This window comes from Schistocerca piceifrons, chromosome 4 (assembly GCF_021461385.2).
Source record: "Schistocerca piceifrons isolate TAMUIC-IGC-003096 chromosome 4, iqSchPice1.1, whole genome shotgun sequence".
NCBI lineage: Eukaryota > Metazoa > Arthropoda > Insecta > Orthoptera > Acrididae > Schistocerca > Schistocerca piceifrons.
In genome coordinates, this window is record NC_060141.1 from 795620901 (window position 1) to 795642545 (window position 21645).

A 21645-nucleotide genomic window follows, 5' to 3' on the forward strand; every position below is an offset into this window, starting at 1 on the left:
GTTTCATCCACTGTAATGTTAATGCAGGGTATGCTTTACCCTCGCCAACATATGTCTCTATTCCCATAGGTTCAATAGCTAGGTATATTAGTTTGTCACTGCAAAAAATTTCTGAACCCATCTATGAAAGTGTCTATTGTTATATAGGAATATTCAGTTACATAATTATTATTTTATTATTATATAGGGTAGCAGTGTAAATGGTTAATATTTGGCGTATTGAACATGTACACAGATGGTCAACTGATATTCAGCATGCACATTGTAGAGTTAAGAATGGTTTCAAAACTTGATTTAATTAGTGGATAATAACTTCATTGGTCAATAGCATGTACGTGGAGTAGCCGGAATGACGATCACCAAGTCACTACCCCATTACAGAGTATAGGTGCTACCACATAATCCTTCAATATGACCGACTGGTTAATATTATGTGTATATGATAGAAGCGATGCCATCACCCAGTCATACACAACTTTTCATTAACATAATTAAAGGCAGTCATATCCATATAAGTATCGCAGGAGGGTAACTTCACCTTGCCGCAATCTACTGGACACGAAGTTTTGGTTCAGACTAGCTGGATCACTTTGAATTGATCTTACTCAATGACATTTAAAGGTGCCCTTTGGAGCGTTGTTCGAAAAATCACATCATAATTGAACCATTTTCCCGTATCCTCCCATAGTTTAGACTAGTTCTAAAAGTACATATTGACATTTGTCTGTCAATTATTTTAAATGTGTTGACTGGAGCGATGTTCGCCAAGTCACACTTTCAATATGAGCATAATTGACCTTGTCGGTCAATAGTTTTAAGTGTGTTGACCACAGCAATGTTCGCCAAGTCACACTTTAGCTTTAAATATAATTCTGCTGTCATTCCCTAAGTTCAATGGCAGTGGTCACCAGGCCTGAATTATGATGGCAGTGTTCCACACACAGTTTTCACAATATGTGTGTGGGTCACCTCCATAAAGACAAATTGAGTACCCCATTGCTGCCACATTATCGCCTACTTTAGTGTTTTCTGCAACTCATAACCATAACCATAACTTCGTCATGAAGCTCAATCAGGCACGTGCATTAGTTTATTTTGACTCAATAGACCATTTCAGGTCAAATATATTAATCTTGAATAATCACCATCTATTTTACATGGCCCGTATTGCCGGATGTTACAGATTAGATGTAGTCTTGTTCATAATTTCATTCATGACCATTTGTGTGCAAAGTCAATAGGAGGTTCATGTATTGTAACCATAGCTAAGCAAATGCTTAACATCTATGTCTCAAGAAAAAATTAGACCTAGTAATAATAATGACGATGTTGGCTTTATATTACCCTTTCCACTCCTACGTCCTTTTTAGGTGATTAAACTTCATGCTTAAGCAGAAAATTTTCCTAGACAGGCCATATGTTGTAAGCACATGATGTCTTCCTCATATCATGACCAACGAATACTTCATAAATGTTAAGACAGTCGATCTAAGTACGTTCTGCAAAGGATAACATATACACCCTTTTCCTCAGCTGTACCTTTCTTTTATTTCACTGTGCTAGTAAATTAAAGGACAGGATTTAGGTTCACGTCTTGTCCCAACAAGTACCCATCACAAAGTGTACGCGCAGGCGCAGGGTAACGTATCCGCCTAGGCGGGCCTCACGACGTTACGGTCAGTTGTAGTACAGCACTCGTGGCTTCCGCGTCACGGTTGCGTAGTGGGGCCGAGGCAGTTTCAGATAAATTTTTACAGTCTGATGATAATTCATGGATTTGTAGTTTTAGCTTGACGATGTCCACTATGGACAAAAGGTAGTTACTTTTATTCTGAAGAAGGTTGGGTTATGCCTACTGTAGCCTAGGTAAAGTTAGGTAAACTTTGCAACTGAGGCTGTTGGTTTTTGAAGTTAAAATTAATATTTATACAGCTGCTGACAAGGCCACGAAATGTTGAAAATATTTAAGATAATGGAAGCAATATTGAAGAAAAACTGAGGCACGTTCGTAGGATTTGTCAACCTAGAAAAAGCATTCAAGAACATAAAATGATAGAAGATGTTCACAATTGTGAGAAAAATATAAGTAAGCTGTTGGCAATGACAGGTAATACACATTATGTAAAAGAACCAAGAGGGAAGATCAAAAATGAAATGTTCAGATTAAAAAGGTTATAAGACAGGCATTCAGTCTTTTGTCTTTACTGTTCAATCTATACATAGAAGAAACAATGACAGAAATGAAAGATAGGTTCAAGGGTGGGATTAAAATTCACTGTGAAGGATATCAATGAAAAGGGGGTGCGGGTAGGAGTGGCAGTGGGGGGAGGTGGAAGGGTGCAGCGTTCACCAACAGTGCCTTGTGGAAGTTAAGTGAGTCACTTTACTGGCATCACCAAACAGTAAATGAACAGTTTGGCGAATACATTAACAGGGTTATGCGTGTATTTTGCATCCATGCCAGGGAAACTGAGATGGTTGCTCATATTACATAAGATAGGGCTTGGATTATGTTTTGCACTACCACCGTGTACACTTAGCAACTTAGAAGAATTAGCACAACAGAGTGGAGGATTTTGGTACGTAGATCAGGGTAGAGAAACTGACCCTCCTATGAATGAGGTAGATGGCCAAGGGTAGCGAGACAGAGGTACTACATCCTATCGGTGTTTCTCATGTGAGGTGAAGGGACGTTTGAGAAGTGACTGCATGCAAAAAAGGGAAACACCAGAATGTGTATTTATGTACCCTGGCACCAATGGCCTTGTCCTTGACTATGTGGTACTCATGCCGCCAGAGTGCAGTCACTGCAAGACATGGGACCTATGGGAGCACTGGCACAGCTATGCTGGGAAGAGGCCCAGGTGAGATCAGGCAATCAGCTGGACTCAAGTATAAGGAACATATCTCTTGAAAGCAAGCACCGAATCTGTGGTCAGGGCTGGCAGCACACCGCTGACAATCAGCATGGGGCATGGAGGGCTATAGTTGCTGCCAAGGCTGGAGATTTGGCCTTTGCTTGGAGATGGATGGTCAGAAATGGAGAATATCTGGAGAGACACCAAGAAAAGCAATTCTGTAGAAAGCCAAGTCCAAGACATCACCGAGTTGGCCTGGACATTGACTCTGAATGGGCACCGTCAGCATAGGCGGTGCTACCATGTGGAAAACAATATGTTGTAGGGAGACTTGTTTTCTCTGGTCGCACACACACAGCACTGCAGAAGGGCAAGGAATGGCTTCAGCAGGTTGCAGGAGAACAATCAGAGTGGTTTTGAGCTAATGTTGGAGCCTGGTGCTCTTGTGTTCAGGTTGAGTCAGTGTTACATGCAAAGGCGCATTAACTGGTGCCAACTTAGCTCACTTCATCCGAAGTTGTCAGCACTGAGTTACAGCTTGTTATGGCTATTGCATGTGGTGCACACTAAGTGAATATTGCGTATTGCACATGAGGTATGTTAAAGTAAATACTGTACCACAAAGCAAGCCGGTTTATATCAGTATGTGCAGTGCATGTGATAGTGCAAAATTTAAATGCAATTGAAAATCTTGTCACAACTGTGCATTTGTTCTGTACTCTGTGGTTTTAATGTTGATTCAGTAGTGATCTTGTCTTTGAAACTGCAATTCATTTATGTATATTGTGACTTGTTATAGTCCCTTGTATGAGATATCATCAAAAAGTAATGGGAATTTTTGTTTTTCTTTACAAAATCTTTATTTATTTATTTATTAACACCAGCTTTGTCCCCTTCAAAGTAATGTCCCTCAGATATAACACACTTGTGCCAGCACTTCTTCCAATCTTGGAAGCACTTCTGGAACTCACTTTTCATTACGAAGTTCACCTCCCTCAGCGATTCTGTTTTTATCTCGTCAGTGGTGGCAAAACAATGTCCGGTTCCCTTCAGCCTTGGGAATAAAAAGAAGTCACAGCCGGCCAAGACCAGCGAATACAATGGCTGAGGCAATATAAAGGTTTCGAGCAAGCACTGAGGTGTGAGCTGGAGCATTATCGTGATGCAACTTCCATGAGCAGTTTTGCCACAATTCTGGTCATTTTCTTTTAATTGCTTCACACAAATGGCATGTAACTTCCAGGCAGTATTCCCTATTGACCATATGACCATAAGACAAAAACTCAAGATGCACTATCCCATTTTAATCGAAAAAACAGTGAGAAAAACCTTTACATGTGATCGAACTTGCCAAATTTTTTTCTGTCTTGGTTCTTCAGGCATTTTCCATTGGGATGATTGGGCCATATACTCATGTTTCACCACCTGTTATGATCTCCTTTAGAAGTTCTGGATCGCTGTTATCTTCATTCAGCAATTCCTGAGTGATGTTTATGCAATATTGTTTTTGATCGAAATTCAATAATTTTGGAACAATCTCTGCTGCTACACATTTCATGTGCAAAACATGAAAAAATTGCTTTTTCATGAGCCAAAAGATATGCCGTCATCATAAATAATCTCTCTGGTGGTGATTAGGGAATTTTCTAGAACCATTCTTCTTCATTACTTCTTCCACATTGTCATCAGTAATTGATGTGCTAGAGCATACAAAGCGACCATTGTTTTCAACGTCTTGTTGATCCTCTCTGAAACATTTATACTACTCAAGCTCTTGTCTTACTCACAGTAGATTTGCTGCATTTTATTTCACTTTTCAAGCACAATTTAGTGTAAATTCTTTGCACGACTTTTTCAAAAGTTAATATTTGACGAGCACTCAAAAACCAGATTATAAAGGCTGCGAAATTAAAAAATTCCCATTACTATTTGATTACACCTCACCTGAATGAATTCCTTGCATATGTGACTGGTGTACTGATCACTTAGACGTAAGTGTGGGTATTTGAGTCACATATCAGTAGACAGTTTCTTGGGGATTGGGGTAGCTATTAGTAGCCAGGCTAGAAGCAGCTAGTAGCTATTTTACTTGGTTTTCTATTATAGATAAGTGAATATTTTCTGTTATAATAAGTTACTGTTGTTGTCACTATTGAAGGCCAAAGGCCACATATTTGGAGTACTACATCTATCATGTTTCTGGCTGGAGAAAGTGTTCATGTGTGCGTGAGGTGTGTGTGTGTGTGTGTGTGTGTGTGTGTGTGTGTGTGTGTGTGTGTGTGTGGCTCTGCAACTCTGCGTGTTATCTTTATGGTGAGTAGCAATCTATGGTTTTTCTAATGTTCTTCATATTTCATTTATAATAGCATTTTCTATCTTGTTACATCAGTCTTTGTAAGGCAAATAAAGTATTGGTGAAAAGACTGGGCCTGCTCAACCTCCAGCCCAAACCTCGCTCCACCTGAATGCTATACTTGCCACACTACACATGAAAGAAAGATACAGTTAGCCAAGTTAGCCATGTTATACTGTTGGGAGACAAATAAATTGAGTAAACAGACATAATCTTTTATTGCAAAATTCCATTACCATAATTTATGATTAATTTTTGTGGTAGATATTAGGTTGGTAAACAAGTTCATAGCATTTTTGTTTTACTTTTTGGTATTCTGGTTGCTATGGATTTATTTATCAACTGTAATTTTTTATTTGTTGTCCATTGTTGTTATTTGAGTTTACATCATCTGGAGGTAGTGAGTGGAGCTGTGGATGCTAGAAAATGGAGTGCCAAATGGAGAAATCTGAACATCTCTGACATATTTTTCTATCTGAATACAAGAGAGGGGTGACAGCAGCAGAGGCAGTCAGAAAAATTTGCGCCATGTATGAGGAAAATGCACTGGACAGACTTTTGTGACACTTCACTTTCAGGAAGACCTTTGGGGTTTGATGAACATCATTTAAACTCATTAATCCACTGTGATCCTCATCAGTGTACTTAAGAACTGACAAACATAATGAATTCTGATCATGCCACCATCATGTCACATTTGCATGCAATGGGGAACGTTCAAAAATCATGTGCATGGGTAATTCATTCTCTAAGTCAAGATCAAATAAATCACCAGGTGGCCTTAGTTCATCTCTGCTTGCTCATCATCAAATGGTTAGTGAACAACACCGACCATTCCTATCATATATTGTTACTGGTGACAAGAAATGGTGTCTTTATGTCAACATAAGGAAAAGAAGAGAATGGTTGAGCCCAAACAAAGACCTGCATGTATCCACAAAACATAATGTGGAACAGTGACAGTGTTGCGCACTACAAATTGCTTCCTCAAGGTGTAACCATCACTGATGACACGGTCCACGAACAACAGCCAGAAAGAATGGATGAAGTGATACCACTCCACAATAACACCCACTTGATTCTTTGTCTGACAAAAAACACGAGTTGGGTTGGGAACTCATTCTGCATTCACCTTATTCACCCGATTGTGTGCCCTCCAATTTTCACCTCTTCTGCTCTCTATCTAACATTCTTCAAGGAACTTCCTTTCTGGATGAAAATTGTTGTGTCTAGACAAGACAGCCTAGACACAATGAGAGGAAGCCGAAAGGCACGCGCTAAGTTAACGCAGGAGGGCGTGAGATCTGAAACAGGATACGTAATGAATGCTATAAAGAAAAGTACGTAGCTTCTGTAATACTTAACTTTAATCCATCCTTTTGGTACATCTGGAGATTGTGGCGATACAAGTGAGACTTTAGATACATGCAATGTTACTAATGGCGCCTTGCTAGGTCGTAGCCATTGACTTAGCTGAAGGCTATTCTAACTATCTGCTCGGCAAAGGAGCGAGGCTTCGTCAGTGTAGTCGCTAGCAAAGTCGTCCATACAACTGGGGCGAGTGCTAGTCAGTCTCTCGAGACCTGCCTTGTGGTGGCGCTCGGTCTGCGATCACACAGTGGCGACACGCGGGTCCGACATGTACTAATGGACCGCGGCCGATTTAAAACTACCACCTAGCAAGTGTGGTGTCTGGCGGTGACACCACAAAAATGCACCTTGACACAGCTCGACAAGATCTTCACCACAAAACCATGTGATTTCTACGGTCACGGGATCTAAAAATTACCCCAGCATTGGCATACTGTTGTTAATAGTGACAGAGAATACATCACTGATGACTAAAGTCTCTGTTATGTGTTTAAAACCTATGGAAAAACGCTACGAACTTATGCACCAACCCATCATGCACAGTTAGGCAAGAACATATTTGCTATATCGGTCGTGGTCTGTTGTAGGTTGTCTCACAAAACCTTAGGAACATGGTAATATTAACTAGATTTCCTAAGCAAGAGGTTAGAGCATTATAGCATGTCATTTATACCCTTCTTACAACAGTCTAAAATTTGTTTGTAAATTAATACATCAGTGAAAAACTGGTCATCTATTGGAATACAACAAAGGATTAAAGACACAATGGAGATGGAAGACACACAAACAGTTACAAAATTTTCATCCTTACCTCATTTAATAATCTTCTGTTTCTATGACCAGGATGAAATACTTCAGTTCTTGTTTCATGAAATGGAAAGTCATTTCCTTTTCCTTCATGATACAGAACACTATGTCTGTTATCATTATGTGTCGTCCTCCTCGTATTTCTAGCTGGGAGCGTATCTTCATATAGTTCTCTTTGTGCAGCACATGCCTTCAAAGAAAATTATTAATGATTTGATGATGTTTGTGTCAATTATATTGATACTGAAAGTGTAGCACTACATACAATAAATGGGTTTATATCTGCTCTGTATAAAGTATGATTTCCGTAATACTTAATATATTAATATGTCATGTGAGATTTACTCACTACAATAGGAAGTGTAATGACCTATACTTCACGAGTCTCACAGGTCAAGTAACACCATATATGAGATATTGAGACACTACAAGAACTGCAACAGATCTTTATGAATGTGCACACTAATCACAGCCTGTATTTGTGTCATGGATGATTTACTTATATTTCTTATTTCAGAAGACTCTTTCTAGCAATGTGGTGTTCAATGTAAAAAAGAAAGAATGGAGGGTCAAGGTTGGGGCTGAATCTGGAGGAAAGGATAGAGGGTGGGAGGAAATGCACATTAAATTGGTGACAGAAACCCAAAGGTGAATTATTGGTGTGGTCACGAGTTGAAACAGATGATGGTGAACAGAAGAAGAGTGTACGAGACAAGCTGAAAGTAGGAAATACATTTAACCTACATGTCGAAAAACTGGCATACTTGCTGATACATCAGACTAATGGCTAATGACTCAACATTGCTGAATGAATACTAATAAGCTGTGATCATGAAATTATTACAAAATAATGCTAAATTCTGTGCAAGGCTGTGCGTTTCTGAGTGTGTGTGTGTGTGTGTGTGTGTGCGTGTGTGTGTGTGTGTGTGTGTGTGTGTGCGTGTGTGTGTGTGTGTGTGTGTGTGTGTGTGTGCGTGTGTGTGCGTGTGGGGGGGGGGGGGGGATGGAGGGGGGGGCGGGGCGAGCACACACGCATGAACACCAGCCAACTGCCATACTGAAACCCTGTCATGTTACCAGTTAACTAGTTAACGATGAGTTGACATCACTTTATTTCCCCTGCTTGTTGCGAGTGTAAAATGACGGAGGAAGAAGATTAAATCCAGATATATTGCTGGATAAAAGAGAATTGTAGAAAAATACTGGTGCTGAATTGGTGTTGAAATGTCAATGGTGTCAGATTGAAAGAATAACAGAAAAGAAATTGAATTTTATTTCAAAATGATTACAAAACCCAATTTATACACCATTTTATATGCAAAGAACTAATAGCTAGATGATTCATTTTCATGCAGTTTACTGCAAAGATGGAGAGTGGTGGTATGATTTAAGACGTGATATTGGAGGAAGAGTGATAAATTTAAAAAAGAACCTTTCTAAAAGCCAGCCCCATGTGGTTAAAAAGGTGGAACACATCAGCTGTCACAGATACAGATGAATATTTTGAAAACGAATTCAAAAATCTTATTTCCTTTATCACATTCATTTCTGATGAACTTTATAATGCTGATGAATCAGATGGTATGCAGTAACATATTAGCTACCATATTACATGATTCTGCAAAAGGCTTTAAAAATTAAAGGAATATAATTTCAACCAGCAGAAAAATGATCCTATCAGAACAAGCAGAAAGATATATATGTTCAGTAAAATAGATAAAAAATCAGTGATATCATATCTCAATGAGGAACTTGAAACTTTCAGCAAGGTCAGGAGCATGTAGAGGAACTCTGGCTCAAGTTTAAGAAAATAGTTGACCACACACTGGATAGTGTAAAGGGAGGGAACCTCCATGTGTACAGTGACTGTTAAAAAACTTCTAAGGAAACAGAGATAAATGCATAACAGGCGTAAAACAAAGTGAAGGGCTATAGATAGATAGAGAGATGCTGAATGAAAAGTGAAAAGAGCAATGCACGATGCCTTCAATGACTACCATAGCAGAATACTGTAAAATGAAATTACACAACATCCAAAGAAATTCTGGTCACATGTATAGAGTGTAAGTGGCACCAAATTTAGTGTCCAGTCCCTAGTGAATGAGACAGGAACTGAAATTGAGTATAGCTAAGCAAAAGCTGAAATGCTTAACTCGATCTTCAAATGTTCCTTTAAAAAGGAAAACCCAAGAGAACTACCCCAATTTAATCCCCATGCCACTGAAAAGATGAATGAAATAAGTACTAGTGTCAGTGGTGTTGAGAAACAATTGAAATTGTTGCAGCCACATGTAGTAAGCGTTGCTTCACACAGCGGAGAATGGCAACATAGAAGCAGCCAACGACCGAGGCGTTGCGAAGTAAGCACGGCACAGATAGCCTTGCTGACAGCAACAGTCAACGGCTGATGCAAGTACGCACACAGACCGAGTGCCGAGCGAAGCCTGGAGAGTGTTGAGTAAGGGGAAGTGAGGCCAGCACGCTAAGTCACACTGCAATACACTGGGGGAGTAATAACAAAAAGCTACCACCGAGGGTAAAAAACGTCCTCCTGCCGGATATAAATAGTGGAGCGCAGGCAGCAACAGACAGAAGCCATTAGGAAGAAGTTCAGATCTGTGGACGGACGTGGTCCATGTCCAAATGTTCAATCTTCATAGGTGACGATTCCGGAAGTCTGTTCCAGCTAGCAGGAGTCATCCGTTCGCCGCCAGATGTCAACTTCTGCTCTGGTCGTCAGCCCGAGTTCGGTCGGCACCATGGCTGACTAACTACAGCGAGAACTTACAGCACGACCGGCCACAGCGCGGTCTTGGTCACAAGCGCCGCCGGGGACTGACGCCCGGACTTCACGGCAACCACAGCGTGTGGTCCATCCATGACGGGACCTCACGGACATCGCGGGGGCTTCCCAGCCGCCGGTGCAGCCGCCTTCGGCAGCTGACCTCACGGAGATGAGTTCACCTCAACCACAAGGCATCCTCACTTCAGGGGAGCACTGGTGGCCCGAGGCTCGGAATGCGAACAGCGGTGCGCGTTGCGCGCATTGTCGGAGAATGTACGCAGCAGTAGCCAGGCGGAGGGATCCGCAGGACTGGGCAGCGACGATGAGGGAGAAATTGTAAAGAAAGTTCAATAAATAATTGTAAAACTCCACGCCATCTCAGTCTTTGGCGTAGCCACTGTGTCTGCTGCTAACAAGTGGCCATCTGTCGTAACAAGTATTGGAAGCTCCGTAACAAGTGTGTCAGGCGCACCCACGCCACGACTTTGACTAGCACCGTGCAGAGCAACCGAGAAACACCGAATAGGGTGAGTCCAGCAATTGCCTTCTCTCTATGTTTTCTGTGTAGCTAGACATGTCGAGGGTAACATTAAGGGATGTGAGAGTGTCATTGAAAGGCCTAGCAGCCTTGTAGACGTATCGCAGTTTCGTGGGAATGATAGTCATGTTAACTTAGTACCATCTAAATGTGTAGTGTGTGGATTAACAGGTCACATCGCTCCTTGCGATAAATTTGTACCATACACTTGTGATATGTGTGGCTTCTATGGTCATGTAACGGGGCAATGTGGTAAGTCTAGATGGATTGCCATTAGATGTGCTAGGAATTAACTTGCTTCTGCGTAATACAATTTTATTTTTGTGAGGCGAGGTATACCACATGGAAAATGCCAGACACACGTGCACCCGAGACAAGTGATGCCGTAGTCGCACTGGCAGAGCAAGTTAAGAAACTGATTGAAGAAAGTAAGTTGCAAAAGCAGCGCATGCAGAGGATGGAGCAACAGCTATTGCAAAATACTCAATCAGGCTCAGGAAGTGATAGTGTAGAATGCAAGGGTACTGTCTTTTCCGGTGTGGCAGATTGTTCAGCGGCTAATTTGATACCTTCCTTCTCGGGTAAAACATCAGAGGATGTGAATGTTTTCATTGGTGACGTACATAGTTCGGCTAGACTGCGTGGCCGGTCAGATGGAATGTGTTTGTAAATGGCGAGGTTACGGTTAGTAGGTGACGCAGAGACTTATGTGGCATACCACAAAGGGTTAATGGATGCTACTACGTTCACAGAGTTGGCTGAGGGATTATTGCAAAGGTTTAGGAAACAAAACATTGCCAGATTTTGTAGAGAAAAATTTGGGAGGATGATGCAAAAAACGGGTGAAATGGTAAAAGAATTTTCAGACAGAATTAGGAGAACGAATGCGCCCACGTACGAGTTAACGCAAGATGCGAGTGCAAATGAAGTTCTATTGAAAGACGCAGAGAATAGAGCTTTAGACACATTTTTGCGAGGGGCCTTGCCGGATTTTTCACGCCGGATATGGATGGAAAATCCAAGTGACTTAGCAGCAGCATTGTGCGTAGCTACACATTTGCAGGAAGTGGATAGCACAACTAGAAGTCGCAACGAAAAGAAAATTTTTTCGTCTTCCAAAGAGTGTTACCGTTGTGGGAAGCAAGGTCATTTTAAGGGGCAGTGTTGGGAACCGCAGTGTTGCAATTGTCAGAAAATAGGGCATAAGGCAAGGCAGTGTAAAGCCAAAAAACGGGTTAATGATACAGCAGGTAAAAACCTGTCAAATGAAAAAGGGAGTGTTCCTGCCATCAGGCATTCCCAGTAAAAAGAGGTACTCAGAGAGTGCACGAAGAGGCAGATTGTAGTTTGATGATTTGGATAAAAGATAAGTGGCGAAGTTTTAGTGGATACTGGAGCGCATGTATCAGTCGTCAGTGTGGACCTCGTGGGCAAGAAAGGATTGGAAGCTCCGAGATACAGATTGCGCACAGTAGGTGATAAAAAATTAGATGCACTAGGGACAGCACAGCTCAAGTTTAAGATAGGGAACGTGTGGTTCCGGGAGCAAATGGAGGTGTTGTCAACTGTGGGACAGGGATTTTTAGCGATACTTGGGTTGGACTTTCTGATTAAACATCACGCCAAAATTGACCTTTCGCAACATATGCTGGAACTCGATGGGAACTTGTTTTCAATGGGTACAGCTGTTGCAAATGTTTCAGAGTCGCAAGGTGCACCAATAGCTAAGGTGATACCAACTAACTGCATACAAGTGCATTAAAGGTGATTTCGTGTGAAAGTACAAACAGGTACAGGGAAGTTGATCTGGGTACCGGTGGATGTCGATGTGCCACAGCAGGGGTTATTCTTGGTAGAGCCACTACCATGTAATGAGGTTTTAGACGAAAAGCATTGCTTTATTCGTAGGAGTGTATCACGGGTAACGGACATAAATGGGCAGTTTATGGTACCGGTGAGTTTAGATAACTTCGGGCGGGATGATGTCGATCTGCCGAAGGGATTAGTAATAGCCACAGTAGAGTTAATGGATGAAGAGGACATCGATCGTTCAAGGCTAGACTATGATGTAAAGCAAACTGTCAGCATGTCTGCACTTCATGACAAGGTAAATCATTTGAGAGGAAATGATCGTTCGGGTATGGAAGCATTATTACTAAAGCATAAAGCATTTTTTGAAGCACAGAGTATGTTACCTGCTACACCGATAACACAGCATCGTATTTCGACACGGAATCACGCTCCAATGTATCGTAAGCCATGCGGACTACTGAAACAATTACAACCAGTAGTAGAGCAATTAATAGAGCAGCAACTGGAAGATGGGATAATCCAGCACAGTAATAGTCCTTGGTCTAGTAGCGTGGTCCTAGTTCCGAAGAAGACACCGGACGGGTCGAAAAAAATTTCACTTTTGTTGCGACTACAGACATTTGAATGAACGGACAGTGGCGGGCGTATATCCAATTCCAAATATCACAGAAACGTTAGACAACCTAGGGCAGTGTAAATTTTTTTCCACTATGGATTTGCGAAGCAGTTATCACCAGATTGAAGTATGTCCGGAGGACAGGCCAAAAACAGTATTTACGATGCATTGTGGTCACTTCGAGAATAAAAGAATGCCATTTGGACTAAAAACGCTCCAGCAACATTTCAGAGGTTGTTGGATGGAGTCCTTTGCGGGTTGAAACCGAAAAAACGCATGGTGTATTTGGATGACATTATAGTTTTTTCAAGAGATATAGAGCAGCATATGGAACACTTAGAGGAGGTATTTAAAAGATTAGAGGCAGCACGGCTAACATTAAGTTTGGACAAATGCCCTTTTGCACAAGCACAAGTAAATTATCTTGGGCATGTTATCAGTCAGGACGGGGTACGGACAGATCCTCGTCTCACTTCTGCAGTACGAGATTTTCCAGTTCCACAAACTGTTAAACAACTGCAATCATATATTGGTCTTGCGAGCTATTATCGAAAATTCGTACAGGGGTTCGCAGAAACAGCGAGGCCACTTACTAAGTTGCTAAGAAAAGGTGTTACCTTCCAGTGGACGTCAGACTGCGAAAAAGCATTTCAAGAGTTGAAACGGATACTAACATCAGATCCAGTTTTGAAGTTTCCAGACTTTTCGAAGGAGTTTATACTACAACGTGACGCATCCAATCACGCTCTTGGGGATGTACTTGGGCAAGAAATTGATGGCAAAGAATATCCGATTGCATTCGCGTCTCGTCAACTTAACAAGGCGGAAGAAAATTACTCCACGACGGAGAAGGAACTGTTAGCGGTAATATACGGGATTTCGTACTTTTGATGTTATCTGTAGGGTAGAAGGTTTAAGGTTGTAACGGATCATTCAGCTCTGAAGTGGTTATTAGGTCTGAAAGACCCAGCGAGTAGGCTAGTGAGATGGGCACTGAAACTCAGCGAGTTCGATTATGAGGTAATACACAAGCCAGGTGTGAAACATTCCAATGCTGACACATTGAGCAGGAAAGTGGCAGTATTACAAGTAACAGGGGTGACTGAAGATGAGTGGAAAAAGACAAGCTGTGGATAGTGATTGCCAATTGTTCAGAAAGCAACCGCAGAAGTTTTGCAACTGGCGCATGACCATTTTCTATCAGGACATGGCGGGGGAAGAGCTATGGATAGGCGGATAGAGGAGAAGTTTTGATGGAGGACACGACGTCAAGACATGGACGAGTACGTCAGGAATTGTGTGCCATGTGCACAGCGTGCAGACTTGAGCCATCAAAAGATTCAGCTTCAAAGATTACCAGAGGCAGACTGACCTTTCCAACAAATCAGAATTGATGTATTAGGCTCATTTAATAGGATTGCAGCAGGGAATAAGTACGTGTTAACAGTGATTGACCACTTTTCTAGGTATTTAGTCATGGTCGCATTACCAGATCCGAAAGCAAGTACGGTGGCACAAGCTTTAGTTAATAATTGGTTACTCAGGTATGGGATAGCTCAGTCCTTAATCTCGGATCAAGGTACTAATTTCCCGTCTGATCTGATGAAGCAACGTGTAAGTTACTGAAGGTAAAGAAACTAGGAACTTGTCCATTCCATCTGCAAGCAAACGGACAAACGGAGAGAGTGCATTGCACGAACACAAAGATGTTGAGTCACTATGTAAATAGTCAACACACCGACTGGGATGTGTACTTGCAATTCGTAACCAGTGCATATAATAGTAAGGTACATACAGCGACAGGATTGTTGCCGTACGAAGTGGTGTATGGGCGGAAGACGCCATCACCTTTTAACATGCTTCGTCCAAGGCTGGGAGCGGAGGGCGAGCATGTAAGGCAATTTGCGAAAACCATTAAGGAAGTATGGCAGATGAGCTTACAAGAAAGTGTTGGAACGACAAGAACGGATGGGAGGTACAACGAGGAAGTTGCCACAGTACAGAGTAGGTCAATGGATGCTACTAGCTAATCCGTATGTTCCAAAAGGGAGAACCAAGAAGTTCACAAACAAGTTCCAGGGACCGTACCAGGTAGTGGAAATGACATCACCTGTCAATGTAAAATTACAATTGCCTACCAAGACAACGGTGGTTCACGTTAGTAGAGTTAAGCCGTTCCTGGGGGTAGTAGATTCATGTATATGTACTTCTCCTTCTGGCAGAAAGCGAAAAGAAGCACCAGAAGCAGACAGTAAACTGGGTATTAAGTATAAATTGCGTTCAAGGGATGTGTAGTTAGCAGTAATTATCATGTGCGTATTATTTTTGTGCACGGATTAGGGTTATTTTATTGGTATTAAGGGGTAGTGATGGGAGTTTTTCCTTCTCTCTTCATTCTGTAGGTGACGCAGGATGGGGTACAAGTGGGTACACACACAACAGAAATACGGGGATTAGGTACAGAGTTGTTGAATGTGACACACGTGGGGCATGGGATGGCTACAGGTTTATGAGCATAAATAGAACAAACACAGAAATTATTGAATACGGATCTGGAACAGGTACAAACGCGATTTGATATAGTGGAAAGGAAGCTGGAAATGGCTAAATTGCTGCGGGACCGGTTAACAGCATTGGTGATGCACGAGTGAGGGTGGATGAATTGCAAGAGGCAGTACATCACACATTACACGGGCAGGTGAGTGTGACGTTGAGATCACCAGAAAAATTCAGACGGAGTCTGAAGCAGGCAGAGGGGGAGTTTCCAGAGGGGGTAGATCATGTAGTGCTGCTAATTGAAGTAAGTATGTCACTTTGTTATCATATGTCTAGGATTAAGGCAACAACGGATCTAGTTAAGATGTATATAGAGATTAGATTTCCAGTAACTAGTGTGGGGAGACAGTATCACTGTTACACAGTGCATCCTTATCCAGTCAGATGGGAGCGCATGGGGAAGGGCATACAGTTTAGGACAAAGGAGGTTTTATTAATTTCTAAGGAGGGGGATACTCATGCTATTATGTCGAGTTTAGAGTTGAGTAGATATCTAACGGAGTCAGTTTCCATTTGTCCATCACGGGTTGTTTTCACAGGCAAGGGGTCGTGTGAGATCCCGTTATTTAGGACAGAAGCAGAAGCTACGGAGTGCCGGAGAATAATAGTGAAGTCTACGCCACATTTTCAGCAAGTTGGGAGGCATTCATTGTATTCAGTATTCGCTACGGAGAGGATATCAGCCAAGTGTTATGACAATGGGAATTGGACAGCAACCACGGAGATGGAATTACGGGACAGTGGTTTGCTAATCAACAGGACAAATTGTGAAATAGTAGGGGATCGTTTCGGCTTACCAGCAACAGTCAGGGGAGTCGCCAAGGTTACAGATACTCATCTGACGTTGTACTGGCCAGATGCGTCAATCAGTATAGCTCAAGGAGAAAATTTGAAGTATATTAACAACACCTTGGATGCTACACTATTGCAAACGATAGATAAACTAGTAGATTCAGAGAAAGGTCAAATTTCAATGCAACAATTATTAAGGCATGTGGAGGAGTACGATACCAGGCAGGAACGTAGCATAGTGACCATTGGTATTTCAACCAGTACTATTACCATGTTGACTGTATTTACCGCTGTGGTATATGTCTTATTAAACCAGAGGATTCAGCAGGTTAATGCAAGACCACTCCATGAGATTCCGGTAGAATGGATTACCAGTAGGGCATGAGTCAGGGCAACCAGGATGTAGAATATAGGATAGAACTAGAGTGAACGTATAGGGTAAATTTGGGGACGAATTTAATTTTTAGGAGGAGGCAGTGTTGCGACCACATGTAGTAAGCGTTGCTTCACGCAGAGGAGAATGGCAAAACAGAGGCAGCCAACAACCGAGGTGTTGCAAAGTTAAGCGCGGCACAGATAGCCTTGCTGACAGCAACAGTCTACCAACTGGCTGACGCAAGGACACACACAGACCGAGTGCCGAGCAAAGCCTGGAGAGTGCTGAGTAAGGGGAAGTGAGGCCAGCACGCTAAGTTACGCTGCAATATAGTGGGGGAGTAATAACAAAAATCTACCATCAAGGGTAAAAAACGTCCTCCTGTCGGATATAAATAGTGGAGCACAGGCAGCAACAGACAGAAGCCATTAGGAAGAAGTTCAGATCTGTGGACGGACGTGGTCCATGTCCAAATGTTCAATCTTCATAGGTGACGATTCCGGAAGTCTGTTCCAGCTCGCAGGAGTCATCCGTTCGCTGCCAGATGTCAACTTCTGCTCTGGTGGTCAGCCCGAGTTCGGTCGGCACCATGGCTGACTAACTACAGCGAGAACTTACAGCACGACCGGCCACAGCGCGGTCCTGGTCACAAGCGTCGCCGGGGACTGACGCCCGGACTTCACGGCAACCACAGCGCGTGGTCCGTCCATGACAGGACCTCACGGACATCACGACTGACAGCTTCCCAGCCGTCGGTGCAGCAGGCGTTGGCAGCTGACCTCACGGCGACGAGTTCATTTCAATCACAGGGCATCCTGGCTTCAGCGGAGCACTGGTGGCCTGAGGCTCCGGATGCAATCAGCAGCGCATGTTGCGCACATTGTTGGAGAATCTACACAGCAGCAACCAGGCGGAGGGATCCACAGGACTGGGCAGCAACGATGAGGGAGAAATTGTAAAGAAAGTTCAATAAATAATTGTAAAACTCCACGCCGTCTCAGTCTTTGGTGTAGCCACTGTGTCTGCTGCTAACAAGTGGCCTTCTGTCGTAACAAGTAGTGGTGAAGAAGACGTAACAAAATCATTAAAACTGGACAAAGCTCCAGGGCCCAAAGGAATCCCTGTCAGATTCCGTACTGAATTTGCGGCTGAGTTAGCGCCTCTTCTCACTATAATCTATTGTAGATCCCTCGAACAAAAACACCTCGCCCAATTCATGGAAAAATGCACAGGTCACAAGAAAGGTAGTAGAATTGATTCATAGAACTACTGTTCAATATCCTTGACATCGATTTGTTGTAGAATCTTAGACCATATTCTGAGCTCAAACATAATGAGGTATCTTGAACAGAATGACCTTCTCAATGCAACCAGTATAGTTTTCGAAAACACAAATCATGTGAAACCCAACTTGCACTTTTCTCACATGACATACTGAGAGCTTTGGATCAAGGTAACCAGGTAGATGCAGTGTTTATTGATTTCCGAAAAGCATCTGACTTAATGCCATGTCCATGCTTATTGTCAAAAGTACGATCCTATGTGGTATCAAGTGAAATTTGTGGCTGGACTGGGGAATTTTTGGTAGGGAAGACACAGCATGTTATCTTGCATCAAGAGTCATCATCAGATGTAGCAGTAACTTCAGGTATGCCCTGGGAAGTGTGTTGGGACCCTTGCTGTTCATGTTGTATATTAATGACGTTGCAGACCATATTAACAATCAAACTGAACTTTTTGCAGATGATGCAGTTATTTACAATTAAGTACTATCTGAAATCAGCTGCAAAAATATTCAGTCAGATCTTGGTAATATTTCAACATGGTGTAGAAATTGACAACTTGCTCTAAATGTTCAGAAATGTAAAATTTTGCACTTTGCGAAACAAAAAAAAAGTTGTATCCTATGACTATAATATCAATGAGTCACTGCTGAAATCAGCCAATTCATACAAATACCTGGGTATAAAATTTTGTAGGGTATGACATGGAATTATCACATAGGTTCAATCATGGATAAAGTAGGTGGTAGAATTTGGTTTATTGGTATAATACTGGGGAAGGGCAATCAGTCTACAAAAGAGATTGCTTCCAAATTGCCCATGCAACCCATCCTACAGTATTGCTCAAGTATACGGGACATGACCAGATAGGACTAACAGGGGATATTGAATGTATACAGAGAAGGCCAGCAAGAATGCTCACAGGTTTGTTCAATCTGTTGGAGAAAGTCAGAGGTACTGAAGGAACTGAAATGGCAGACTCTTGAAGATATATGTAAACTGTCTCGAGAAAGTCTATTAACAAAGTTTCAAGAACTGGTTTTAAATCATTACTCTGGGGATATATTACAACCCCTATGTATCACCCACACAAGGATTGTGAGGATAAGATTAGAATAATTACTGCACACACAGAGGCATTAAAAAAAATCATTCTTCCCACGCTTCATATGTGAATGGAACAGGAACAAACCCTAATAACTGTTACAATGGGACATACCCTCTGCCATGCACATCATGGCAGTTTGCGAAGTATAGATGTAGATGGTCAGGGAGGAAAGTCTTGCATCCTTCCCCGACAGTGATTCAGAGTACCTCTGTAAAGAATGGACAACAATGTCATGTTTATGAGCCAAAGATATGAACACAGTATCACAGATCCAGAAGCATCAACCTAAGATGGTCTCCTGCACTTAATCCCAGTCTTGGGACTGAACCTAAAAATTAGATCATTACCACAGTTCAGCAACTTCTTATCCTTTGCTAACTGCCACATTCACATCTATTAAATGCTACAGTATTACCGAGAATGGCCATGACTACAAACTTTTCTTGTGATAAGCTGCTACAGACAACTGGATTTTTTTTCCTTGAGATGAATGCAGGCTTACCTTCTGAACTTGACTTGAACAGCACTTTCAAACTATTTAAACCATTGCTTATGTAGATAATCTTGCTTACGTAGGTTTGTATGTCTGTTTCAATCTGTAACTGTGACACAATGTGTATCTTTCTAACAAAGACAATAAAAATTGAGTACTACAGCCATAGTTTAGAAGGGAGTGAGACAGGGTTGTAGCCTGTCCCAGCGTTTTTCAGCCTTTACAGTGAGCAAGAAGTAAAGAAAACCAAGTAGAAATTGGGAAAGGGAATTGAAGTTCAGGCAGGAAAACCACAAGGTTTGCCAATGACACTGTAATTATGTCGGTGGTGGCAATGGGCTAGGAAGAGCACTTGAATGGAATGAATAGTGTCTTGAAAAGGGGTTACAGACGAACTCAATACATGTAAAACAACAGTAATAGAAAGTAATCAAATTAATTAGGTGGTGCTGAGGAAAATAGGTTAGGAAATGAAATACTAAATGAAGTCAATAAATTTTCCTATTTTCCTGCAGCAAAATATCATGATGTCTGCACTAGATTACTGGAAACAGCAAGAAAAACATTTCAAGGAAAAAAAAGGAATAAGTTACCAGCGAGTACAAATTTCGGTGCTACGAAATCTTTTCTGAAGGAATTTCTCTGGAGAGTAGCCTCATATGGAAACAAAACATTGATGATAAACAATTCATACGTGAAGAGAATAGAAGTTTTTGAAATATGGTACTACACAATAATGTATAAGTTTACATAGACAGATTGAATAACTAATGAAGTACTGAACCGAATTGGGAGAAGGAAGAAATTTATCCAGCAACTTGATTAAATGAAGAGACTGGTTGACAGAACACATTCTTAAGTAACAAGGACTTGTCATTTGTATGGTAAACAGGCAGTCTGGTTGTCTCAGGAGACTAAGAGCAGCCAAGCAGGCCAGTTGGCTGGGTTGTTGCATGTCACCAACCGATTATTTCCCCAGCCCTCCAATTTCATTCATCATCAAGCAATCCCGTCACCTCTGCCGCATTTCATTTTGCTCCCATCTTAAAACTCTATATTTACCTTCCTGTATTGTCATTTCCATAAACCATAAAGGGTAGGTGGGTAACAGTTTCAGTCACTGTTCAAACTTTTAAGCTTCACAGCAGTGCCACTTTATACATTTTTTTTTAATTACCTCCAGCTCTTTACAGCATCATCATAGATATTTCTATTGTGATTATAAGAGGTATGTAACAGCAAAGATAGATACAGGTCATTACTGCAGACAAATTCATAAGTTCCAAATAGTACATATCAAGCATACAATGGCAGAATTAAAGGAATTTCATTATTATAGGTGAGGTATTTTCTTGTAGTGGGTTGATTTTAAGTGACTGATATATTGTGAGATGCCAAGTCTTTACTCATTCCCTGTAATAACAATTGTCATCTTTTCTGAATTTCCCAGTCGCCATATTGTTTTCTCTTGATGTTGTGGTCCTGCTACATATTTGACCATTGACTTCTTCCCGAGTGCAGAGATCAAAGGCTATAAGAGGGCTTCTACATTTAAACTACTCACTACAAAATCACAAAATAGATTTCCGTAATTCTTCTACATTCAAATAAGTTCTCAACTAACAACAACTGATAATTAACAAAGCTTTTCAGACAACAAGTTCATACATCATGCTTCAATGCTCAACCAAAACCATAAATTCATACTTAACTAAAGATAGCATAGCAGACAGTCTACATAACAACATTCACTTTTCTTTAGTGCTGAAGCATTATCATCATGCCCCTTTCTTCTTTGGAGTCCACAGCATCCCCAAAGCATGACTGTGAAGTGCAATTGACTCCTCACTGGCCAGTCCAAATTACACATGTATCATCTCTTTCAGTGCTGTGCCCG

The 21645-nt window shown here is 41.6% G+C and overlaps 1 protein-coding gene across 1 annotated transcript in view; it reads right to left on the reverse strand.

The window, feature by feature from the left end:
• The window catches only part of LOC124796175 (alpha-protein kinase 1-like), a 126476-nt gene that overhangs the window by 63062 nt on the left and 41769 nt on the right, over positions 1-21645 (reverse strand). The window contains exon 3 of the mRNA XM_047260265.1: positions 7394-7579. Coding sequence (XP_047116221.1) covers positions 7394-7579 — 186 coding nt within the window. The remainder of the gene's footprint in view (positions 1-7393; positions 7580-21645) is intronic.